The following is a 26827-nucleotide window of genomic DNA, read 5'->3' on the forward strand; positions in this document are numbered from 1 at the left end:
CCAACCTCATGCCTTTTTGTATGACCGAGACCTAATGAGTTTATTAGGGTTGCTTACCAGGGCATGGTGATGGGTTATTCATGGGAGCATGAGCCGCTTACAAATAACTACACCACTGAAAAAAAAAATCTCTCCCAGCAACCATTAACTGCCAATGGCTACTCAGAAAAAGATGGAACCGTATAAAGCCCTTCTTCAATTTTCACTTACCTGTTTTTAGTCTATTTTAAAAGCTTTTGGTAAAAAACATGCAGAAATGAGCAAGTCATAAGTGTACTGTTCAGCTAACTTTTACAAACAAAACCAACTGTATGATGAGCATTGAAATGTCTCTGGCCCAGTTTCTACAAGTAATAAGCTTCTTTTGCTGAAGCAACCTACATAAAGCACTCCCGGTAGTCTATGGCGTATAATGAATAGTCTGCTGGTGGTAGGCACTCTCATTAAGTCACCTAACTTTACAAATGGTACTTGAATGTAAGAGTTGTTTCCTGGTTTCAAAGAAGGTAGACTCTATGTTTGGTTTTTTTTCCCATTTTCTATTTATTTATGTTTATTAATTTGTTTTCTGAGATAGGGTTGCACTATGTAGCCTGGACTGACTGCAAACTCATGGCAATCAACCAGAGGTATCAGCTCCCAAGAATAACAAGCACAAGCCACTATAGGGAACCTTTCCCTTATGGTTTTGGGTGTGGTTTTTGTAGTTCACTATTCTGTTAACAGCTATCACTGTGGGGGATAAGGATCAGTCCATGGCCTTATGCACACCAAGCACTTGTTTAATTTTGAGCCATAACTCCAGTTTAAATCTCAAGTAAAACAAACAATGCTCTGGGTACCAAGTGAAAAGAAAGGATTTCCTTCCTTCCTTCCTTCCTTCCTTCCTTCCTTCCTTCCTTCCTTCCTTTCTTTTGCTTTTCTTTCTTTTGTTGTTTTGTTTCTCGAGACCGGGTTTCTCAGTAGCTATGGAGCCAGTCCTGGAACTCACTCTGTAGACCAGGCTGGCCTCCAACTCACAGAGATCTGCCTGCCTCCAGAGTGCTGGGATTAAAGGTGTGTGCCTCCACTGCCCAGCCAGAATGGAATTTCTTAAACATCAAGAATTTCAAACAAAAGAGTAAAGAGCATCAAAAAGCCAGTGAGTGGCCAGGTGATGTGAAAGGATGATTGGCAGTGGTGTGGAGGGATAGCCATCTATTATAGTCAAGTTGTTTCCCCTAATTATGAATGGTGGGGCATGCCTATAATTCCAGTCAGGAGACTGGGGAAGGAATATCACAAGTTCGAGGATAGCGTGAGCTACATAGCAAAAGCCTCTCAGGAAAAGGCAAGGGGAAAAAGCGAAAGTTGTTTCCCTTAGAATTCAGGAAGAGTGACAGATTGACGTGACACAGACAGATATGCATCACTGTGTCTTGAAGGCCCTGAAATGCATTAAGAAAATAAAATGAAATAAGCCACACACATCTACAGGAACGAAGAAGCCAGACTTGGTGGTGCACACCTTTAATGTCAACACTTAGGAGGTAGAGACCAGTGAATCTCTGTGAGTTCAAGACCACTCTAGTCTAAAAGTTGAGTTTCAGGACAGCTAGAGCTACATAAAATTGTCCTGTCTTAAATAATAATAATAATGAATAAAAGAATGAAGAAAAATGTACTTATTTGCAATGATATCATTATATGCATTCAAAATCTAAGAAGTGCAATTTAAGGTTATTTTTTTTACATTCTGACCACAGTTTCCCCTCCCTCCTTTCCTCCCAGTCCCTCCCCATCTCCTCCCTTCTGCCCCCACCCCCACCCACTCCTTAGTTTCTCTACAGAAAAGGGCAGACCTCCCATGGATATCAACCAAGCAGGGCACATCAAGAAGCAATAAGACTGCACACCTCCCCTCTTATTAAGGCTGAACTCCACAGAGTAGGCGTCTATTGTTTGGATTTGCTTAGCATTTCTGCTTGCCAGCTGCCTTTGGAAATCTGCTCAGACAGGCAATTTCCTCACCCTGCACCTCACAGCAAGGCAGCTACCCCAGGATGAAATAGCCAAAGTATTAAATGCTGCTAGACCCTGTAGCAACTTCAAGGAGTAAAGACCCAGACTAGAGATATGACTTTGCATTTTTCTAAATCAGAACAGAGAAGTCCTTCTCTCTCGGGTTTGAATTTCTTTGCTTTGTATTGAGGCAGGGTGTTGTGTGGTCCAGCTGTGTGTGTAACCAAGGTTGACCTTGAGCTGCAGATCCTCCTGTGTCTGCTTCCCACGTTCTGGCAGGCGTCATCACACCAGCTTTTTTCTTCAGCTTTCAACTGTAAAGTAAGGCTGCTAGAAACCCTGGCATATCTACCGAAGACTCTTGGAGGCACATGCCTTTAATCTCAAGATCTCTGTGAGTTTGAGGCCAGCCTGGTCTTGTAGAGCTAATTCCAGAACAGCCAGGGCTATACAGAGAAATCCTGTCTCAAAGAACCAAAAGAGACAAAGACTCTTAAGAGAATAAAGCTATAGAGAGAGAACTGAGATAAGAGATAAAGAGATGGAGTGTGAACCAAGATAGTACTTGGGTTCCTGGATCTAATTGGGACTGAGGTTTGTGGTGTCTGGATATATAAATCAATCAACTTCATTTTCTTCTTAAGCTTATTCAAATTGGATTTCTGGCACTTGACAAAAGAGTCCCAAAAATACAAGTTAGTTGAAACATCATCAGAATCTCATGGCTTTCCCCTGTCCCCCAACTTTATATATATCCATATCCATTATAAAATGCCTTCCTAATTCTGGTCCAAATTTGAGGGATCAAGTCTGATGCTGACTATTGTTAAGGCATTAGTCTCCCCTTTGTCTTGGTTTCTAACATTTATTATAAAGCATTTCAAACATGCTGAAAAGATTAAATTAGAGCAAACACTGATATAACCACCACCATTTCTGCTTACAATTCTATTATTCTATTGTGATCTTTCCCTTATCCAAGCAATAACAAACCATGTATCACATTCTTGTGCATGAAAGGAGTGTATGTGAGATGCTAAAGGCACAGATAAAACTTTGAGAAAATTCTACTCCTTGTAGACCAAGGACCAGGCAAGAAGTATCCTAGTAACACAGAGAATTTTAGAACTGATAAACTCCAGTCAAATGCCAAGGAAAAATTTTACATGATCTGCTTGTGGATGAGTTGGAGAGCCCTAGACTCACACCTGTGGAAGTCTGTGAGAATCTCAACTTTGTGTCTTCCTCCATCCTTAGTTTTCAGTGGAGATCCTGTAAGGAGCCCAGTGTCCCCTCCCTTCTAGCTTACCATTGTGTCAATGGAGACCTAGTCAAGAGTGAAGACTCATTACTCTCCCAGTGATAATGAAGCCACCTGTCTTCTTGTCTGTCACTTTAGGAACTTTGTCAAAGCACATAACAGCTTGGTGACCTCTTGGTGTCCCCAAGGTTACAGTACTGTGAGAACAAGTATAAATCAGTCTTTGGGAATATATCAAATTATCGCATCGTTCTGAGAGTTTTTATGTTTGCTGGGTTTTTATTTTGTTTTGGTTTTGAGACAAGGACTATTGTATTCTTTTTTTTTTTTTTTTTTGGTTTTTTCGAGACAGGGTTTCTCTGTGGCTTTGGAGCCTGTCCTGGAACTAGCTCTGTAGACCAGGTTGGTCTCGAACTCACAGAGATCAGCCTGCCTCTGCCTCCCGAGTGCTGGGATTAAAAAAGGCGTGCGCCACCATCGCCTGACTCGGGACTATTGTATTCTAGATTGGCCTCAAACTCAGCCTCCTGCTTAAACTTCGCACTGAATGCTGGGATTACCTCAACCACACGTGGGCAAGGCTTCATTTTAATTGGCTACAACATCACACAAACCCTTTGTTATTCAGAAACGTGATCCTGTATGGATTGGTCAGATCTGCTGTCAGTTATCAGAGAGTACTTATTACGCAGCGTGGGTGCGTGGGTGGGTGCGTGGGTGGGTGGGTGCGTGGGTGGGTGGGTGCGTGGGTGGGTGGGTGCGTGGGTGGGTGGATGGGGTTTGATACCAGTCTGTTGTTCTCCATGTCATCGGAGGTTTCATTCACCGATGGATGTCTTTGCGAAGGTCTCTGTGATCCACCACAAGGTGTGAGAGCTTGATCACATGAATGATAGAACAAAACAATTTTTGCTGTTCCTTCAGTGTAAGTTAAACAAGCCTTCTGAGAGAAATAAAAATGTTTCCTTTAGAAACTAGGAAGGTAGGCCAGATTTAGGGCCTCTGGGTGGAGCCTGATTTTGAGCTAACTTTATTCTCACGGTCGTACTAAATGTCATTATCAAATGTTTCAAATGTTTATGTTAAAAGGGGTATGTTAGAAGTCATTCCTTACTGGTGATGTATGTGAAGAAGTTAGGGAGAAACTTCTTAGAATCAGTTAAGTGTGTTGTGTGAGGGAAAGTCCATAGCCAAGGTTCTGGCACAGAAAGATCCTCAGTCTCAACAGTATCCGCCCAGCTTATTTTATTTTTTGAGACAGGGTTTCTCCGTGCAACAGTCCTAGATGTCTGTGGACCAGGCTGGCCTTGAACTCAGAGATCTGCCTGCCTCAGTCTCAAGTGCTGGGATTAAAGGCATGTTATACAAGTCTGACTAGGCATTGTAATTTAAAACAGCAGGGTAGAGTTGGAATTCCAATTTCCGATATTAAAAATAAAACATGTTTTACTTTCAGATCATCTTTACATGGAAGAGGAAAATGAACTATATGAATCGTAATGTAGGCATGAGGCCTGGGGTTCAACCCCAGCATGTAAGAGAAGCCCACATAATGGAAGGCAATAAGGGGGAGCGGATGAATAGTCTACCCAAATTTGAGGATTTTCTTAAAACTGCCTTACAAGTGAGTTCTCTGTTTTCTCACAGCTCCCAAAGAGAGGATGTCACGTCCAACTAGTTCTAGAGAAAGAAGAGAGAATGACTCCAACTCAGAAGATAACAGTGAGTGAACTAGTAAAACCTAGTTACAGCCTTATGGTTGTTACCCAAGTGGCTAAGCAGGGAGTGAATGGTAAAATGACAAAAGGACAAGGCGGGAATACATTTTTCTCCAGGGGAGGACCGTCAAAGGACACTTAGGCTTTTGTTATTTAAAGTTTAATGAAATTTTGCATTGTTTATTGTGTGAGCCAATCAGCAATCATCAGAAGATGGAGTCATATACCAACATATTTCTTGAGGGGTCATATTATAATCTCTCACAAATTCAAATACACCTTTCACTTGATCTAATTCAATTTCAAATATATCCTGTGTAATATTCATTAGATAGTGTTTTTGGTTGTTGTAAAATGTTTGAAACAGTGTGCTTAAATAAGCCCTGATCTTTTCCAGATTAAATACGACATAACATTTGTTTAATTGTTTTCAGACAGGAGCTTGCTCTTATCTCAAGCTGGCCTCACAGGCTATCCTCCTCCCTCTGCTTCTCAAATACCATGTTCATAGGCATGTATCACACTCAAGTGTTAGCAGTATATTATGGAAATATGCAACCCTTAAAATGCTTTATCCCTAATACAAAAAAAAAATCCTTAGCATGCTTTAAATCACCTTCTTTTTTTGAATCTGTGAGTTTGAGGCCATCCTAATCCAGAGTCAGTTCTAGGGCAGCCAGGACTACACAGAGAAACCCTGTCTCAAAATAACAACAAAGTACAACTCTGAACTCTGTTTTAATCCAAATACAGCCACAGAAAATATGCAAAGGAATGAGTATGGCCATGATTCAATAAAACTTTATTTACACAGACAGCAAAAAGCCAGCGTTGGCCCACTGCTCACAGTTTTCAAAATGATGATTTTGTTCATTTGACTTTCTCATACATTAGTAGCATAGTATTCTGGTTTTATCGGGTCCTATTTTGTATGTTCTCGGGTCCTTTCTCTCCTTTGGAGGTTCTCGGCTTGATTCCTAAACCACTGCAACTCAGGTAAGGCCACAGCTTCAACAGAAAGTAGGACTTATGACTAAGCATTAGTGCTAAGGGGCCTAGGAATTGCTAGCACACAGGCAATGTGGCCTTGCTTCCCCTCTTTAGTACTCCAGCATCTAATCAGATGGAAAGTTGGGCCTTAGTAACTCATCTCCTGATATCTGGCCCTGCTGAGTTCCCTCTCTTCTAGGATTTAAATGTGTCTTTTATGTTCTTCCTTGATGCTCTCAACCCCTTTTCATTCTTGCCTGGTCAGCTCCAATGCTTTCAGCTGAATTTCTTTCTCAGAAGGTGAAGCTCAGTTTTGCCTCTTTTCTCCGCTTCATCCCATCAGTCTCCATTTCTGCCTCAGGCAGAGCCAGGAGTCTCTGGCACAATTCCTTTCATGACTGCCTCACCCACTAGGCCAACGGAGAAGAGTTTGAGAGCAAGGGTTGTTTCTGTGTACTCTGTGACCAGACTCAAATGGGCTCTCAGGCAAGCTTTGTTTACTCAGCATTTACCTGGATTTTGCCGGGAGGAGGAGGAAGGAGCTGATTTCTCCCTCTCTCTGGTTGAAGGTTTAGCCAGGGAATGAACTGATTGTCCAGAACAAAATACCACTCTTGGCTGATAGACGTATTTCTTGCTATCTTCCTTTTTCATAAGAAAAAAGCTTGGTGTTCACATTAGTTACTTTCTCATTGCTGTGACAACGCATACAGCACACACAGCAGCTTAAGGAAGGAAGGGTTTGTTCTGGTTCGGACTGAGTCCATCAGGGCAGAACGTTTCTCTTGTGCTACTAGGGATCAAACCTAGTGCTTCATACATGCTAGGCAAGTGCTCTACCAGTCCAAGATTTAAAAAACAACAGAGAACCCCCCCCCAAACTTCCCCCAGGTGGTTCTATTGTGAAATCAGAGGGAACAGCTGATTTAAATTTAAACTGGCCTTTCTGTGAGACAAAAACCCTGAACCCATTATAAGAGCAAACATTAAAGCAGGGGGTGGGGAATTGTGGTAATCATTGATGAAGTGAGCAGAAGTATAAATGGGGCCGAGCAGCTCCATGGTAAGTGAGTGCTTGGCATCACCATAGGGAGAATTAATCTGTGACTGGTCTAGCTCCCTCCATCAAGTCCTCAGGGAGAATGGCCTGGTTGTTTCAGTTTATAAATCTGCCTTTCCAGAGGTCCACAGACGTGACTGATGAAGTCTCTGAGTTGAGAGGCTAAAGGTTCAAATGTTTTCAGTGCTCCGTCTCTGGTTTTATTGTTTGCATGCATTACATTTATCATCTAAAGGGTTTTACCTAAATAGTGGATCATGATCCTTCATTATCTGTCCTTTTTATAGTTCTTATTTTGTTTTCGGACAAGGTATCACAAAGCCCAAGCTGACTTGAAATTTGCTGTATTGCTGAGGCTGGCTTTGGACTCGTGATTCTTCAGTCTCTGGTTCCCAAATGCTGGAATTACAAGTGTTCACCTCTACTCTTGTGTCTCTTTATGTGTCTTGAGACAAAGGCCTATATAGCCTAGACTGGCCTCAATCACATGATTCTCCTGACGCACATATCTTTTTTTTAGGTAGAAATTTATATTTTAATGTGTATAAACAAAAACCATCAATTTGGTGATGCTTACTCTTCTACCCCACAGAACTTCATACTGTTGCCATACAAGCCCTTCAACTTTGAAGGATAATGAAGTGTCTACCACACTGGGTAACTCAGTAGCACAGCACCCAAATATTTGGCATAAGTCCTTAGTTATAATCACTAGCATCCAGCTTGAGTCTTGAATTCTTAACTCTGAAACTGTGGGAGTACAAGATAAGACATCTATGCAAATCATCATAGTAAACCCCAAGCACTGTGTCTCACATATTCTTAAGGCTTGCTTCAGGGACATTCAGTGTCTCCTGAACAAGCAATCTCTTATTTTCAAGGAAAATCCCATTCAGTGTGTAACCAAACTTCCACAAGTGTCTGACTGATAGCAAGTATGATTTGTCTGAGAGGGCTACAACCAAGTACTCTGGGGAATCTCCATGATCAAAAAAGGGAACCAGCCAGGTGTGGTAGTTCACATCTCTAATCCCAGCCTCCAGGAGGCTGAGGTTGGCAAAGGGCTGTGAACAAGACTAGCCTGAGTTACAAAATGAAACCCTCTTATCTCACAAAAACCAACCAACCAACCAAACGAAAAGCCAACAAAATGTGTGTGTATGTATATACATATATTACAGAAATAAGGGAATGAACAATAGAAAAATAGTCTTTATGTTTTCCTGTATGCATAGAGTTACTTTTATAAAGGCTGCTTAAAGGAATACCAATAATATTTGCACCTCACTGTAGTAAGTGTACATTGTAGAGTTTAATGAATGTTTTTAAGGCAATGAGTTGAACTCACAAGATACAAGCTTCTTTATGTGGAACACATTTTTTTTTAAAGATTCATTTATTAATTATGTATACAGTGTTCTGTTTTTATGCTTGCTGGTCAGGAGAGAACACCAGATCTCACTACAGATGGCTGTGAGCCATCATGTGGTTGCTGGGAATTGAACTCAGGACCTCTGGAAGAGCAAGCAGTGCTCTTAACCTCTGAGCCATCTCTCCAGCCCCCTGTGGAACACATTTTAAGTGTATGTTTTTCTATGTTACACATCTTGACTATTGTGTGGTTAGTGAATTCAACCTCAAAATGTATTTTGGGGGGCTGGAGAGGTGGCTTATCAGTTAAGAGCATCTAAGTTTGGTTCCTAGCACCAACATGGAGGCTCACAGCCATCTGTAACTTCAGTCACAGGGGATTTGATGTCCTCTTCTGACATCAGCACTTGCACTTGCACATATGTGGTATACGTGCACACACTCAGGTGCACATACATCCTGATAAATATCCTTTTAAAAACACATTTGAGGGTATGAAACCATTTTATCCCTGAGAGTGGAGAGGGGATGAGGAGGTACACATGATCTGTTGTCCATGACAAAGCAAATCTCCCTGGTCCCCCCATAACTCACTGTAAAATGTATTTCATATTAATGCCTGTTATAATATACAGCCCTGGCTGACTTAGAACTCACTGTATAGACCAGGATGGCCTTGAATTCAGAGATCCACTTGCAGCTGCCTCCAGAATGCTGGCATTAAAGGCATGCGCTACCACCACCCAACTATTTTTTTCTCTTTTTAAAATTGGCCTAAGGGTCTAGGAATAAAACCCAGTCCTCTCATGGCACAGTGCTATTTAAGTCGATTTGCATGACAAAGTGTACACTTAAGAAAAAATTATTAAAATTGCATATCCTTATTAAGATATGCTAAATGTGTAAGGTTATTATTAGGTTATAAGATGTGAAAAGAAAGATAATTATTTGTCATTTAAGGAAAAAGTTTTTTTTTCATAACACTCAGGGATATTTCTTGGAGAATTTCCACAAGTATGTCATTCAACGTAAGCTGCTTGGGAGCCTGAGGCAGGAGAATTGAAATACAGTCTGAGCTACCACATATGTTCAAGTCTGGCCTGAGAGACTTAGCCAGACCTTGTCTACAGTTGCTGGGGGTGGGGCTAGTGAGATTCCTCTCCTCCTAGGGTCCTGCTGGCAGTTAATGGTTGCTGGGGAAAGAGTGACAATTAGCAAGCACTGCCCTGTGCTGAAACACAGATTCTTTCCCCAAGTCAACTTGCAGGCCTGGTTTTCATCTTTCATGGGCCCTTGGGGCCTGAATTCCATTAGAGCTTTTCAGCAGGCTCTCAGCCACTAGCACAAAGGTGCTGGCCAGTTTTCTTTTTTTTTTTTTTTGGTTTTTCGAGACAGGGTTTCTCTGTGGTTTTGGAGCCTGTCCTGGAACTACCTCTGTAGACCAGGCTGGTCTCGAACTCAGAGATCCGCCTGCCTCTGCCTCCCAAGTGCTGGGATTAAAGGCGTGCGCCACCACCGCCCGGCCCAGTTTTGTTTTTCATTGAAATATCTTCTCTTTAGTTCAGCCTGGGCTTGAACTCAAAGCAATCCTCTTGCCTCAGCCTCTTTAGTGCTGGAAATACAAATGTGAGCTGTCATACTCAGCTTAAGATGGCAACTTTCTGGAAAATTTGCATAGTAAGGGCTTTTCAGGACACCGAGGCGTGCGGCCTTCTGGTTAGAAAGGTGATTGACTTGCAGTGTTCATTCTTAATTATCACTCGAAGCTGTTCTTACTCTACCCAGTTCTCTCCATATGAAAGCCTCGCCTTGTTGCCCACCGTTTCCTATATGACAGACCAAATGTTTGGTGTACCAGACATTTTTTTTTTGTATAGAGTTTTAGGCTATATAACTCAAACTGGCAAGCCTCCTGCCTCTTCTTCCAAAACACTGGGATTACAAACATGTAGAACCACAGCGGTCCCGGGCACTTTTGAAATTTCATTCTCCATATTTCAACCTGACATCCTAGCTTCTAGTCTCATTGCTCTTTACATTAAACAAAAACCTTTCACAGCTGAAAACTACACTTCCTCTCTCCTCTTGCCAACTCCCATTTTGAGATCTAGCGTGAACATTGTGTTTATCTTGTCTTGACTATTCCACACGTGCTTTTCCCCACAGTAATTTCTAGCCCTTAAAAAAAACCTATAATATTAGAGAAGTTTGAGGCTTTTTCCTTCCCTGGCTTTTCAAAGGTGGGTTTCAGGGGCGGCATAGAGCATGTGAACTGTTCCATACAAGCTATTTACTTAAAACGCAGAAACAATACACACACTGGCAACCATAGTTTTCTTTGAGTTTGTCTCTCCTGCTGAGAATACCCTAAGATTAACTTTTGTTGTCTTGTGAGTCTGCATAGTCCAGCCTGGCCTCACACTAGCTCTGTTTCAGCCTTGGCCTCCAGAATGCTGGAAAGACAGGGATTTGTCAGTGCGCTGGCTAAGAATGCCCCCCAGATTAAGTTAGGTCCTAAGGACTTCCCAAATTTTCTAATCCCCAGCCAGACCCCTACCCAGATAAGTGGTATTTTTTATCTAAGCTGGTCTCTGACAGGTTTATTGCTGGCAATTTAACCAAATTCGGAGGTTTTTTTTTTTTTTTTCGAGACAGGGTTTCTTAGTAGTTCTGGAGCCTGTCCAGGAATTTGCTCTGTACACCAGGCTGGCCTCGAACTCACAGGGTTAACGCCTGCCTCTGCCTCCCTAGTGCAGGAATTAAACCCATACTGTCCCCACCTGGCCGGAGGTTTTGCTTTTTTTTTTTCCTGCCAAAAATCACATGTAAAACTTTGTCTTATGAAACACACTGGTAAGGAAACAGACTTTTGCCAATATGAGAGTTTGTAAGTGGAGGAAGTAAGTCTTAGCTTTGGGCTACAAATTACCAAGTTACTGACTGATGGGGTGGGAGGACGGACCCTGAAATTGTGCCGGGTGGGGCTGTTACTTGGCCTTAGAATGTACCCCTCCTCTCGCCAGCCACCTTAAAAAATGCTCATGGCTTTACAGCTGGTGTCATTATAGAGACAATCAAAATGCGGGCCCTGTGGGGTGTTGTGTCACAGACAAAACCCAGCCATGTGTTGCTCCACCGAGTTGGAAACTTTCGTCCTAGGCTTCTCCGCTCTCTGAACACAGGGCTAGCCCTCTCTAGCGGAGGCAGACTTAGGCTTTCCCGATCTCTCGGGTTCCTCCTGTGGCCCTGCGGCTCCTCCTCAGTCCCGTTTCTCTTTCAAAGTTTCCTATCCACTTACTTTTTTCTTCCCACCCTCTTTTTTCCCAGCTAGTTCAGCCCGCCCCTAGCATGCACCACCTACTCTGCCTCACGGAGCCTTCCCGCTTCTCCGCCCGTCCTCCCCACCTATCTCCCCGCCCTCCTCAGGTTCAGAAACCTCCAATCAAGAGGACCGAAGGTGTCTCCAGGACCCGCCCCGTCCTCCCTATCCACCTCTTTTACCCCCAGTGCTCCCTCCCCCACCCCCCCCCACCTCAAGTCGAGCGGACCCCAAGGCTTCTGGATCAGGGAGCTATGAAAAGTGTCTGCCCAGGCACTTCCGGTAAGGACGCTGTGGCGCGAAGCTCCCCGCGGGACCTTTAAGGAAGGGGTGACTGGTGGTGAGGGAGCCCCGGTGAAGAGGGTGCTGGCAGGGAAGGGGTGCGGGAGCCGGAGCTCGAGCGAGCTGCCCTGAGCGAGCGAGCTCCGCGGGCTCTTCAGCCGCCTCTCGGTGAGCCGGCACCCCCGCCTCCCGGGCCACTCGGGTCCTCCTCTCCACCCCCCACTCCGCGAGGGTGACGCCGCCTCTCCACGGGTGCCGCGTGATCGGAAGTGGCGCCATCTTTAGCCTCTTGTGCTATTGACAATAACAAGCCTCGGCTCGCTCCCCCTCCCCCCTCCAGCCCGGCGTCTCCCCTCCCCGAGAGGGAGAAAAGGAGGAGGAGCTGCAAGCTTCACTGGTTCCCTGAGTCTCTCCAGCAGAAAGTGGGGGAGAGAGGCCGATAAGCAGGGGAGGGGGAACGGCATAGCCGTTTACCTGTCTGCCTCCTCCGCTTCCCTCCCCCGCCTCTTTCTCACTGCCGGTGGCAGCCTATCTGCCTTCCCAAGCCCTCCCATTCTCCTCGGTGTGCCCCCCTCCACTTTCCTTCTCGTCCTCTGTGTTTCTCCTCTCTTTCTTCCCTTCCCCCTTCAACATTGCCACCTCTCCTCCACGCACGCAGGCACATAAACGTAGGATTTTGATGCTCCTCTGCCTGTTGACCCCGCTATTTTCATGTTTCCAACAGGTTTTTCTTCCCCCAATCCCTCTGCTGCTTCTGCTGCTGCTCAGGAGGTCAGATCAGCCACTGATGGTAATACCAGCACCACTCCGCCCACCTCTGCCAAGAAGAGAAAGTTAAACAGCAGCAGCAGTAGCAGCAGTAACAGTAGTAACGAGAGAGAAGACTTTGATTCCACCACTTCCTCCACCCCTCCACAACCTAAAGATTCGGCGTCCCCTTCAACCTCGTCCTGCTGCCTCGGGGTTCCAGTGGCCACTTCCAGCCACTTACCGATACAGAAGAAGCTGCGTTTTGAAGACACCCTGGAGTTTGTAGGGTTTGAAACGAAAATGGCTGAGGAGGCTTCCTCATCTTCCTCATCATCGCCCACTGCTGCAACCTCACAGCAGCAGCAGCAGCAACTTAAAAATAAGAGTTTGTTAATTTCTTCTGTGGCTTCAGTGCACCATGCAAACGGCCTGTCTAAATCATCTACCACGGTCTCTAGCTTTGCTAACAGCAAGCCTGGCTCAGCTAAGAAGTTAGTGATCAAGAACTTTAAAGGTAACCAAGGCCAAAATCCATAATCACTTGCTAAGAATTTGACACTTGAGCAGTCACGTGCGCTGTTGATGTTAATATATTAAACAGTATAGAGGTCGCCTAATGTTTTATGCATAATCAGTGAGTGGAAGGGAGGCCCTATTTTTGGTAGCGGGTTCCTTTTCTGGGGTGTTTGTGTCCTTGCTCTGAAGCACACTCTTTAATGTTTCCGTGCAATGTTTTTGAGGTCTGTTTCAATCCATTATATCTTATCTGTTGTTCCTTAAAACACAGTATGGTGCGGATTTTACAGGTGAGAAACTTGTCTAAAGAGGAACATTTTAGGTGCATAGCGAGTCTTGGTACTACTGAGATTTTTATTTTTATAGGCCACATACTCCAGCCCCTAAAAATGCAGGTACAAGGTTGATAGTTTTATGTTCTTAGTATAGAGTACTGTGTTTGTGAAACTCACTGTGGGAGGAGTATTTAGTGAAAAATCTTTGGGTTTTTTTTTCTTTCTGTATTTCTTCCCAAAGGTAAAGTCTGAGTGAAAACGGGCTGTGTGTACACAGCAGCAGGGACTCGACCACGAAAGCTAGAAATAGTTAACTACATCTTTCCTCACGAAAACGTGCGTTCCAAGGGTTGACCTGAAGCTATTAGGAAATTGGAGCGGGCTGTGTTTGAGATTACTGATTCGGAGTGTGGTGTAGGCACCAGTGAATATATAAAGTCACCATTTAAAATGTATTTGAGCTAAGTTCTTATCTGTTGAATGTATCTCTGTTTTTCTGATATTTTTTTCACCATCCTCAGCTAGCACATAATAGATGCTAGAATGTTTCTTAAAGCTGGGGAAGTAAATGAATGAACTTAGGTTTTACCAGAAGTGTCCTGTTCCTAAGTATTAGCACTGGATGAAATGCTTACTCTGTGTCTGTTGGAAACGTTGCTGTGGAAAAGAGCAGTGTGCTATTTGTCTAGCGGAGGGGCTTATAGTATTGTCTGGCTTTAACCCTTTCTCTTCTTGTATTACCCTCTTTCCACTCTCAGGCTCTCCAGTTACATTCTTTTCAACTTACTTGTAGAGCTTTCTAAAGTGAATTTGAGCTGTATCTACGAATTCATTCATTACTTCACTTAAAGATAAATGATTTAATAGGGAAGGAATTTTTCAAGAAATGAGCTTTGATCCTAATTGCAGTTTTTTTTAAAGATATAATTTATTTATTGTATACAGTATTGTGTCTGCCTGCAGGCCAGGAGAGGGCACCAGACCTCATTACAGATGGTTGTGAGCCACCATGTGGTTGCCGGGAATTGAACTCAGGACCTTTGGAGGAGCAGGCAGTGCTCTTAACCACTGAGCCATCTCTCCAGCCCCCTAATTGCATTTGCAAATTAATTTCAGAGTTTATTTTTCTTTCTCCTGAAGGCATTAATGCATTTGGAATCTAATTTGTTTCACTTATCGTTGGTGAATAAAGTTTAAAGTCTAGATTAAGGTTTCTTTTCAGTCTGAAAATACCTTATTGGTTCTGGAGCCATTTGGGTGCTGGTTTGTTTTTAAATTTTCATTCAGTTCCCTCCTTTTCTGTGATTGCTGCATAATTAGGGAGTCAAACAGACCTAGATTGGAATCCCAGCTTTGCCATTGACTAGTTATGGTGGCCAAATGAGTTCGAGACTCAGTTTCTTAAGTTGTAAAATAGAAGTGTTAATATTCACTGTGGGTATTTTATTGGGAGAATTTCTAAGAAGTTTCTAAAATACTTTTCACATATTACATACTCAGTGTTTTAACTACAAGATTTATGTCAGCTTCAGTTTTACACATGCTAAAATAAGATCAGGACTGCTATTTTTAATCTATCATTCTTGAATTTTTTTGAAGCAATACAATCAATAGGAGAAAAAAAAACCTTTACCTTCAATTTTCATAGGTGAATCAAAATGACTTAATAGTATTTTGGCATCTTAAATTTTGTTTATACTGAACTTTTAATATTGAGTTATAATAAATACTCAATATTACTTTAATATTGAGGTATAATAAAGGTTCTAAAATAGCAATGCTGTTCTATTTTATAGTTCTTTAGTTACCATATCCTATTTTTCTAATAACTTTTTGCATATTATTTAGATAAGCCTAAATTACCAGAAAACTATACAGATGAGACATGGCAGAAGCTGAAAGAAGCCGTGGAAGCTATTCAGAATAGTACTTCAATTAAGTATAATTTAGAAGAACTCTACCAGGTATGTATTAGTGTATAAAACCAGATTTGACTAATATCAGTCAAGATGGCATGCATTTGTATTTCCCTGCTTTAAAGATTTGTGTGTGTATCCGTGTGTCCGTGCTGAAACATGCGTGTGCCCGTGAGTGCAGATGCCCTTGATGACCAGAGGCTTAGGATGCCGCTAGAGCTGTAATAAAGTGGTTGTCAGCTACCTGACAAGAGGGTGCTGGGAATCAAACTTGGGTCATGGAGGAGTGCTCTTACCTGCTGATCCATTCTCCATACCCGTGTGTTTTAACTTTCTGAACTATGTTCTGTAGTAGATTCTTTGGTTCATTACTAGTTAATTGCTACCTTCCATTTTATGGTCACAGCACATAGCCTTACTTAAATTGGGGATACATAATTGGGCACTTCTGATAAGAACTCAGTTAAATTTTGGTATAATTGAGGTATGAGCTAGACTATAACGCTATAGCAGGGATCCTAGAAGTTTTTTCTGTGGGATGTCATTTCTGTTGTGGCATTCTTTCTTAGTTCTGTTACCTACCTTTAAGAACGGCCTCAAGACATGCAGCTCTTCACATTCTCACATCCTTTGTTCTTTTTTTTTTAAAAAGAATTGTCATCTCTTTATTTAAAACAAGAGTCCAAATATATTACAGATGATTACAATGTTTCTTTTTTTTTTTTTTTAGTTTCCAGCTTGGTTAGTTAGGCTGCATATTTGATTTTTAAATTTATTTTTGACCTCATACATTAAGTAAATAAAGACAACAAAGCCTTTAAATGCCTCCAGTGATTGCATGACATTTTGGCATGTTTTCTATCTCTTTCACGGTGCTGGGGATCAAATTCAAAAACACACCAAATTAATATTTTTGAACATTTCAAGTTCCCATACATCCCTATTTCTCTAACAGTTTGTGCCTAGGACATTATTTCTGTGCCAAAGAATCTCATCAAAAATCAGAATCTAATCTACTAATGGCTTTTATTCTTTATTTATTTATTTATTTTTATTTATTTATTTTTTTAATTTATTTATTTATTAAGGATTTCTGCCTCCTCCCCGCAACCTCCTCCCATTTCCCTCCCCCGATCAAGTCTCACATCCTTTGTTCTGACTTTCTCTCTTTTAAAAAAAATACATTTATTCTGTGTGTATATGTGTATGGGTAAACCATGTGTGGAAGTCTTAGGACAACTTAGGGGGTTCAGTTCTTTCCTTCCGCCCTGTGGGTCCCAGGGATGGTAAGTGCCTTTACCTACTGAGTCATCTTGCCACCCCTCACCTCCTTTAAAGAACTTAATTTAGGGCTGGAGAGATGGCTTCGTTGTTAAGAGCAGTGGCTGTGTTCTTCCAGAGGTCTTGAGTTTCCTGAGTTCATTTCCCAGCAACCATATGGTGGCTCACTATCATTCATAATAAGATCTGGTGCCCTCTTCTGGCCACAGGCATACATGCAGACAAAATGCTGTATACATAATAAGTAAATAAATCTTTAAAAAAAGAACTTAATTTAAAGAAAAATTGTGTGTATATGAGAGAGTGTGTGTGGGGGTGTTAGTTCACATCTATGTCTCATGTGGAAGTCAGAAGACAACTTGCAGAAATTAAACCCTTCTACCATGGGTGTCCTAGGTATCAGACTCAGGTTGGCAGGTTTGGTGGTAAGCACCTTTACCTGATGAACCATCTCCTTGGTCCTACCTGATTCTTTTTTTCCCCTTAAGACAAAACTTTTCTATATAGCCTTGACTGTCCTGGAACTCATTCTGTAGACTAGGCTGGCCTTGAACTCACAGAGATCTTTCTGCCTCTGCCTCTTGAGTGCTAGGATTGAACATTTCTGATGCCACTGCCTGGGGCCTCATTCTTTCTTTATAATTATTATTATCGTTGTTGTTTTTTTAAGACAGTTTCTCTTTTGCTTTGGAGTCTGTCCTGGAACTCAGTTTGTAGATCAGGCTGGCCTCTGCCTCCCAAGTGCTGGGATTAAAGGCATGTACCATCACCACCCAGTCTCATTCTTTCTTAATAGTAGCTTTTTGTACTTTTTTTGAGTTTTTTCTATCTGTCAGTCTACTTCTGAAATGAGCAGCAACTATATATAGTCCAATACTTTAACTTGAAGTTATTTGCTTTTCCTGATTTTCCAAGTTTTCCTCACTGCAGTTTTGACACAACTAATTTAAGAAGTTGTTTTTCCTTATATCATCAGCCATTTGTATTTAAAAATAACTTCTGTTTAGTAAACTTGTAAGAAATGTTCAATATTTCAGCATTTGTATTTCTTGTGTTTTAGTTGTAGAGTGTGAGTCTGTTGATGACAAACTCTGGCATAGGAGTTAGAGGCCACATTTGGATCTCATTTTCACTGTGACTGCCTTTCTAATCTTGGACAAAACAGTAAATAAACACCCTCAGCTTTACTTTCCTCCACTATAAAACAGGCAAGCTACTACCTGCCTTGTCTTTTTCTCTGGGTCGCTAATCTAATAATCAAATAAGATTTGTAAAAGAAAACAACAGGTTAATGAAACGCTGATACACAAATTGAGCTGATGTTAGTTATAGTCACATATGTTACAAACCACAGTATACCTTTTTGAAAATCTGCATTATGTTAAATTGAGATCGTTGGTTTCTGTTCTGTGAAAATTAGTCAGTGTACGGCCAACACAGCAGTCATCAGCAGGTAGAGTGCTGTATAAATGTCAGCTGGTGGTGACAGTAGGGTAAGTCCTCATTTGGCTCTTTTGGCATATTTTAGACATGCCTCCTGAATTGTAAAATAACAAAAGTAGAATTGAGAAATTAGAGTGAGAAAGGTCTTAAAGAGTCTGTGGGGTCGACATACTGTGTATGGTAAAACCTGCAAAGCAGATCCATTTTCTAGTAGTTCATTTAAATTAAAGCATTATACTCTTAAATATATAATAGTTTTTATCACCACTTTAACAACAAGGAGACTGAGTCTCAGAATTTAAATAACCCACCCAAAGTTACTTATTGGCTGAACAAGGAAAGTCGAACTAAGATGTTTTATTGTTAACTCCAATTGATTTTCCACTACTGTGCTGCTTCACTAATAACACCACAGCACCTTAAATACCCACTTTACAGCAGTGTTCAAAACAGCTTTAGGGAAAAAAACTATTGGAACAGCCACTGTGCTTCCATTTGTATATGTAGTCTTTATTTGGGTATGCTGGTGCACAGCCAGTGTAATTGCAGTAAGGTATTTGTATATTTCAATTCATTACATATATTCATTATAGCTCTTAATGAGCCCTATTCACCTTAAATATTTTCCCTGAGTTTTTGATTTGACGATATATTTGATATGTTGATTTTAATTCCTTGCGTGCTTAAAGAACATACCTAATTTTTTGTGTGTATTTTTGTGCTGCAGCCAGCGCAGCCTGGATAGCCAAGACTGGGGGGGGGGTGCAGGGATTGAGACATGGAGGCTTCTTTTCAGGTGAAAGAACAGTAACCTTTATTTTGCCCAGCAACCTTTTTATACCTCTACTTCTGTGGAGACCCACTGGTCAGAAAGAACACAAACATCCTTGTCAATTACAGACCACAAGGAAGTTCCACTGTCAGTCAGGGGGAGTGAGGGCAGCTGGATCACAACATTTTTGCTTTCTTTTTTTTTTAAAGATTTATTTTGTTTACAGTTTTCTGTCTGCATGTATACTTGCAGGCCAGAAGAGGGCACCAGATCTCATTACAGATGGTTGTGAGCCACCATGTGTTTGCTGGGAATTGAACTTAGGACCTCTGGAAGAACAATCACTGCTCTTAACCTCTGAGCCATCTCTACAGCCCCTATTTTTGCTTTCTTGTATTTAATTTTACTTGCTGTTGCATTTTTTTGTCCTAAAGTCACAAGTACATAGTAATAGTAGGACATGCTGTAATCTCAGCACTTCAGAGGCTAAGGCAGGAAGATTTTAAGTGCAAGGGAGACTGATTTATATAGGGAGACCTTGCCTCAAAATACAATTTTTAAGTTTTTATTTTGTGACTGTTCCTTAGATTATTCTGAGATATCGTTTAATTTTTAGCACAATGTTTCCAATATGTTTTCAGTAAACACATACTGTCTTCTTGTTTTTTAACGTAAATATTTATTTATTTTTTTGAGACGGGGTCTCTCTACATAGCCCTGCCTGTCCTGGAACTAACTCACTATGAAGAGTTAGGTGACTGGGATTAAAGGTGTGTACCACCACACAGGGCTTTTTATTTTTAATTTTTTTTAAGACAGGATCTCACTATTTGACAAATACCTGGCTATCCAGGCACTCACTTTGTATACCACTTTGTAGACTCACTTTGTAAGTGTTCTCACTGAGATCCACCTAACTCTGCCTCCCAAATGCTGGGGTTAACACATTCCTAGCCTATTGTATTTTTTTTTGCCTATTGTATTTTTAAAGCAATACTTTAAATGATAATTGTCCCTGAATTTTAAAATTACCTTTCTTAACAATCTTGAAATCCTTTGAGAGTGAAGCTATGCTTTATACTTTGGGATTTTTGTTTGCTTGTTTAATCTTGGTTTATTATAAATAGGGCTATGTTTAAAGGCACTAGTTTGGGTTGATTAGCCTGTCTTTGAATAAAGATTGGTTGTTATTTGAGACAGACTCTCACTGTTAGTTAGGGTCTTATTGTTTGACCGGGCTAGCTTAGTTTATACTTCATTTCTGATGAAGATTGTTTCTGACATTAATAAGAATTCTGGTGAACTTTTTGGGAAAAAGATCTTAAATAATGTTCCTTTCTATTCTGTTCTATAGATAGATGGACCACAAGAGATGCAAATTATGCATCTCTCAGTATAGATTATAATTAGTTGTAAAATGCAGTTATTTCAAGCAGTCAGTCTTATAGGAGAAAAGTTAAAATTCTTTTTTTTTGATTTTTTAGAAACTAAGAAAAGTTAAATTTCTTAACAGTTTTGATAGCTATTTTTCAAAATTTAATTGCTGTCACCTGTTTGTTTATTTTGTTGTATTTTAAGATTTAATTTAATATATATGGGTATTTTGTCTTCTTGATTACCTGTGTACCACATGTCTACAGTGTCCTTCGAGGCCAGAAACAGGCATTAGATCCTCTTGGAGCTGGAGTTGTAGACAGTTGTGAGCTGCCTTGTGAGTGCTGAAATTGGAACCTGGATCCTCTGCAAGAACAAGCGCTCTTTACCACTGAACCATCTCTCCAGCCCTGTTTGGATTTTTTGAGATAGGGACTCCCTCTAACCCAGGATGACATAGAACTCATAGCCCACTATGATCTTGAACTCGTGATTATCTTTTTGCTTCAGTGTAAGATGACAGGCATGAGCACCACATCTGACTTGCCCCATTGATGGCTTTTAGGATCGTACTCTGTTACATATTTCTCCTTGGATTTTTTTGTTTGTTTTTGGAGACAGGGTTTCTCTGTGTAGCCTTGACTGTCCTGGAGTTTACTCTTGTAGACCAGGTTGGTCTCCAACTCACAGAGATCTGCCTAATTCTGCCTTCTGAGTGCTGGGATCAAAGGTGTGCTCCACCACTGCCTGGCCTACTTCTCGCATCTTTTAATGATCATTTTTAAAATGTGCAATCACAAAATGAAGGTCCTTGATAATTTTTGATCTTATTAAAGCACTGTTTGCTACATGCTGTTGTGTGACAAAACTTTTCTGGGAGCGCCACAATACGCAGGTCTACTCACCCCAGATAAGGAATCCATGATAGAAAAAAGTATGAATACCATAAAAGTCCAGCTTGATGAACCAGTGAGTTTTATTGGGGTTACTTACAGGAGCAGAAATGTCTCATATCACCAAAGCCTAGCCCAGCATGGGTGACAGACAACTCACAAAGCTGGGAGCCCGGAGCACACTTCACAGCCTGCAGAGTCCTTACCAGAAACCTCTATTGGTTTAAATCCCAGCTGACCCAGTCTCAGAGTCTTTGCATCCCAGCTTCCCTGTCTTAGACTCAGCTTTTATTGTACACTTTGTCAGGGAGGTTCCTAGTAAATTGGGTCAGTTTCAGGGACTTCCAGAAGCTATTTTGAGTTGTTTACCTTTCTGCTTAAAGGAGCTTCCTGCAGGATGGATTGGGGGGAATTTACACAACAATGTAAAAAGGATTAAACAAAAACAATTGTAAGTTTCATTTGATGGTTTATTTCCTTCCTGCAAATTCTTAGTACTTTGTTCTGTATCTTACCCTTTTTTACCAAATATAAAAGATATTTTGCCATTGTTCTTGAGTTCTCAGTAGTCCTCATTGTCCACTATGTTCAGCGAGTCCAGTTTTATCCCAGGCTTTTTCAGACCCAGGCCACCTGGCCTTGGTGAGTTCCCAATAGAACATCCCCATTGTCTCAGTGTGTGGGTGCACCCCTCGCGGTCCTGAGTTCCTTGCTCGTGCTCTTTCCTTCTGCTCCTGATTTGGACCTTGAGATTTCTGTCCGGTGCTCCAATGTGGGTCTCTGTCTCTGTCTCCTAGGCAGTTTGGATGCTCATTTTACTAGACCTGGATGGAGGTGGGTGGTCCTTGGACTTCCCACAGGGCAGGGAACCCTGATTGCTCTTTGGGCTGACGAGGGAGGGGGACTTGATAGGGGGAGGGGGAGGGAAATGGGAGGCAGTGGCGGGGAAGAGACAGAAATCTTTAATAAATAACAAACGGGAAAAAAAGATATTTTGCATTTTATTGCTGTATATTGCTAAACTTTTACAGTGTTATTTCTCTCTTTCTTTCTTTCTTTTTTTTTTTCAGGCAAAATCTTACTCTGTATAGCCCAAGTTGTGCTCATACTCAGACTTGAGATTTTTCTGCCTCAGGCTCCTGAGTGCTGGCCTTCAAGTATTTGTTACCATACCTAGTTTCTTCTCTTTTTCTAATTTTTTTGAGACAGGGTCACATTGTATAGCCTTAGGTAGCCTGGAACTTACTATATAGATCAGGCTGTCGGTGAGCTCCTAGAGATCTACATGCCTCTGCCTCTTACATACTTGTCCCCTTACTCCACATCCACACCAGCATGAGCTAGCTGTCACTTGTTTTATTGAACTTAGCTATATGGTATGTGTCACCACAACCTGGTGTCTTTTTCAAAAACTTTAATTACCACAATCAGGTCTTTTTTAAAAAACTTTAATTTTTAATTTGTTTATGCCTCTATGTATGATGGCGTAGGAGGAGGAACATGTCACAGAATGCTTGTAGAGGTCAGAAGCTAACTTTGTTAGTTCATCAGTGGAAGTCATGGCCATAGGCTTGAGCCACCTCACCAGCCAATTGTTTTCCTTTCTTTAAATATAAAAGTTTGAAAAATAATACCTAACTTAGACAGCCTATGGCAAGAGTTGAGCGCCGTGGTGGGAATTCTTTATCTTTCATACTGTGAAGCACATTTCATTCTCTGTGTATATATTATTTTCAAGCAAGTGGTTTGAGTGGGTTATTTTGTGCTTTTAATTTGATATGTGGGTTTGGGAGGATAGGGGCTAGGATTTGGAGAAATAAGGGTTAAAAGCTTGCTAAATGTTTGTATTTTATGCCTGACTACCTTCAAAGACCCTGTGTTTACACCCTCATCTTTTAGATTGCTAGGTTGTGAACCTGGGACCTCATGAATACTAAGCAAACAATCTACCACTGAGTTATACTACTCTAGCCTACTTGAAACTTACTCTACCACCTTTTAGCTAATCATACATGAGACTGCATGTAAAGCTCAGCTTCATTTTTCTGTTTCTGATTATTCTCACAAGTGCTCTATCCTTTTCGCTCTGGGTGGTTGGGATGATTCTGCCCTGGAGACTTCTTCGTGTCTCTCTCCTAAAGACTGTGGTAGGGAGTCTTATTTCGGATTATTTTTGTAACAACACTTAGCTCACACTAAAGTTTTTTGATCACGTCCCTTCTAATATGCAGGATGTATCTGTCTTGTTGCAATCTCTGTCAAATAAACACATACACATACTTTGAAACTCAAATTATTAAATAACTTACGACTCTGTGATCACTCTGTGAGAAGTAAAGTCAAGGAGCCGGATATACACTTAAAAAGAAAGTTATTGATTTAGTGGCGGGTCAGTGGAGGTGATGGATGGCAGCATTAGGCAAATCCGTGGCAGTGAAAGGAGTAACCTGATTTTGAAGAAGCAGTACCCAGTTGAATAGTAACAGAAAATGTGCTTTCTTATGTGAGAGTATAAATAAAGGTGTCAAGAACTGGTTTATGAGATAAAGGAGAACACAAAAGGAAGTGGAATAAATAAGTATCAGAAGTAGGGAAAGTAGAAAAGATGAAGTATATATTATGTCATATTGACAACCTAAGCAGGGAGTGAGAAATGCGTGAGAAAATGAGTCAGTCATTCATAAAGAGCTTAAATACAGTAAGAAGTATTATAAAGGAAGAAGGAGGACACCCACCCCATCTAGGACCAGTGTGAATAGAAGAGCACAGGAAAGAAGCAAGGGCACCCTAAGCATTTGTGACCTAACCCTAGGTTTACATGGACTGTACCGAGTCGTTCTTAGGAAAGACTCAGCTTTCCTGTTTCTCCTTAGCTGTTAAATCTGATGGGTCTACCCTCTCCTTCTGAGGCTTACTGATTTCCCTCTAGTGGAATAAGTAGGTTCCTTTTTAAACTGTTTTGTTGTTGTTTTTGAGACAGGATTTCTGTGTGGCTCTGGCTATCCTGGAATTTTCTTTGTAGACCAAGCTGGCCTTTAACTCAAAAGATCTGCTTGTCTCTGCCTCCCAAATGGTGGAATTTAAAGATGTGCACCAACACTGCCTGGCAGTTTCTTCTTTTTTTTTTTCTGGATTACTGGACTTGAATTCTACCAATATGACGTTTAGCTACATATTTACAAAATTCCCTTCAGACCAATAGAACTTGGACCCTCCAAGTCCTTTTTAATATGGGATTTTGTCTTGTGTTATAGTGAGAAAGGAATCTTGGTGTACTCTTGAGCATTACCAATTATGGAGTAACATCAGAGTTACCATACCTGTTGTTTTAAACTTGAAAGGCTTTTGATTTGATACACATAGTAAGAAACGCAGAATCTGAACTTGTCCTCTTAAGATTTGAGGATAAATTCAAGTACTCTAATGAAGGAAAAATGCGTTCTTTTTGTTGTTCAGAGTATGAACTCTTGGGCCTCAAACTGGGTAGGCAGGTGTTCAACCACTAAGCCCAATTTGCAGCCCCTATATTGAAACATTTTGTAAATTGAAACACTGGAGAAAATTTCATGGTATTTATATCATACTAATTTTAATCCTCCTACCAATAATTTCTACTTTATTCAGGAAAATCCAAGGAAGTATAAGTAAGTTTTAATTGAGTTGTAGTAGTCGTTTCTGACCCATCTCATACATAAACAACAGCCAAAATTATTTTTAAATTTTAGTGATACGCTGCTTATGAAAACTATTATCATTTGTATGTAGTAGTCGCTCTGAATTGGATATCCTCACAGAGTAGAACTTGACTTGATTCCCTTCATCCTTAACTTTTGGTGTAACAATTATAAGCATACAAATGTGGACATTTTGAGGTAGTACCTTGGTAGTAAAACAGTTTTTTTACCCACATTAGTTATATTTTCTTGTTTTACTTTGTGTCTATTTTGGAGGGGGTATGTGCTTGTGTGTATATATGTGACTAAGGGTTTTCAGGCTAGCCTCAAACTTCTGATCCACCTGCCTCAGCCTCCTGGGTTAATATCATACTTTTGTTTTTTGAAAAAGGACAAGATTTTTAATGAGCTGAGGTAGCATATAACAAAACAACGACTTCATGTGATTACTGAGACCCCTTCCCCTCCTCTATCCTGTCGTAATGAATTATGTATTCTATCTTACAGGCCGTAGAAAATCTTTGTTCTTACAAAATTTCTGCAAATTTGTATATGCAGCTGAGACAGATCTGTGAAGATCACATCAAAGCACAGATTCATCAATTCAGAGAATATCCTTTTCAAAACAGAATATCTTAAATTTGTTTCTTCTTGAATGTCTCCATTGGAAGTAGAATGCCTATGTTTGGTAGACTATTTTTGTTCTGTTATTTCTAAAGGAAAAAAAGTTTTGAAATTTCAGTTTTAATTAGGGTCAAAATCTACATTTGTGGTATTTATTTAAGTAAAAATTTCCTGTTGTTAACCTTTTGTTCTGGCAGATTTCCATTGAGGGAAATCTTAAACAGAAAACATAATGTTCAGTTATGTTTAAGTTTAGATTTAGCAGGCTGGAGAGATGGTTCAGTGGTTAAGAGCACTGGCTTCTCTTCCAGAGGTCTAGTACACACATGGTGGCTCACAACCATCTATAATAAGATCTGGTGCCCTCTTCTGACCTGCAGGCATACATGCAGGCAGAATAGTGTATATGTAATTGACCTTTTTTTTAAAAAAAAAAAAAGAAACTAGATTTAAAGGCAGGTTAAGTGGGATCTAATTTCCTGCAGTTTAAGAAATAGAATTATGTTCTATAATTTATTTAATTTCATTTGTTCTATGGGTATTATATATTTAAAACAAGACAAAAAATATACATATTGCTTGTTTGAAATAGTTTAAATATCCTTAACATATGTCTCAGGGATTCATTGGATAGTGTTCTTTTTCTAAAAAAGATTGATAAATGCTGGCAAAATCATTGTAGGCAAATGGTAAGTTGTACTACATAATTCATTGCAAACAAGTTCAAGTGCTAGAATGTTTCGACAATTTTGTTGAAGGAATTATCGGGTAGCTGAGTGGTAAAGCACCGGCTTAGCCTAAGTGATACCCTGGCATATATCTTGAGCACTGTATAGTAATAGAAAAAAGCCTTTAGAGGCAGAAGTGTCAGCACACAATTGGAGTTCCAACACTTGGGAGGCTGAGACAGAAACATTATACATTCTAGGCCAGTCTGGGCTACATGGTAAGACGTTGTTGCAAAAGAAATAGGTGAATTAAAAACTTTTGTAGACGGGAGGCGCTCCATAATTGTTCTTTTTCTAAATTGGAAGCTGATTTGGGTTAGATTTTTACTTTAAAACTACAAATTATAGGGAAACTAACATTTCAGAATGATTTCCATTCTAGAGTCTTTGTTGTTGTTGATAGCAGTTTTTGTGTTGAGGTTAGGTCTTACTCTGTAACCAGATGAGTTTGAACTCACTGTGTAGCTTATGCCCGTCTCAAATTCATGGCAAATCCCGCTGCCTCAGTGTCTTAAGTGCTGGGAATTATGTGCATCAGTCATCACACCTGACTTCCATTCATTTTTTTCTGAATTATTG

The 26827-nt window shown here is 40.8% G+C and overlaps 1 protein-coding gene across 1 annotated transcript in view; it reads left to right on the plus strand.

Annotated features, from left to right (window-relative positions):
- Positions 1-4893: 4893 nt before the first annotated feature.
- The window catches only part of Cul4b (cullin 4B), a 44790-nt gene continuing 22856 nt past the window's right edge, over positions 4894-26827 (plus strand). Inside the window, 7 exon segments of the mRNA XM_075957089.1 lie at positions 4894-4984; positions 11828-11922; positions 11924-12002; positions 12727-13266; positions 15392-15507; positions 25404-25507; positions 26140-26209. Coding sequence (XP_075813204.1) covers positions 4924-4984; positions 11828-11922; positions 11924-12002; positions 12727-13266; positions 15392-15507; positions 25404-25507; positions 26140-26209 — 1065 coding nt within the window. The 5' untranslated portion in view covers positions 4894-4923.

Source organism: Microtus pennsylvanicus, chromosome X (genome assembly GCF_037038515.1).
Source record: "Microtus pennsylvanicus isolate mMicPen1 chromosome X, mMicPen1.hap1, whole genome shotgun sequence".
NCBI classification, from domain to species: domain Eukaryota; kingdom Metazoa; phylum Chordata; class Mammalia; order Rodentia; family Cricetidae; genus Microtus; species Microtus pennsylvanicus.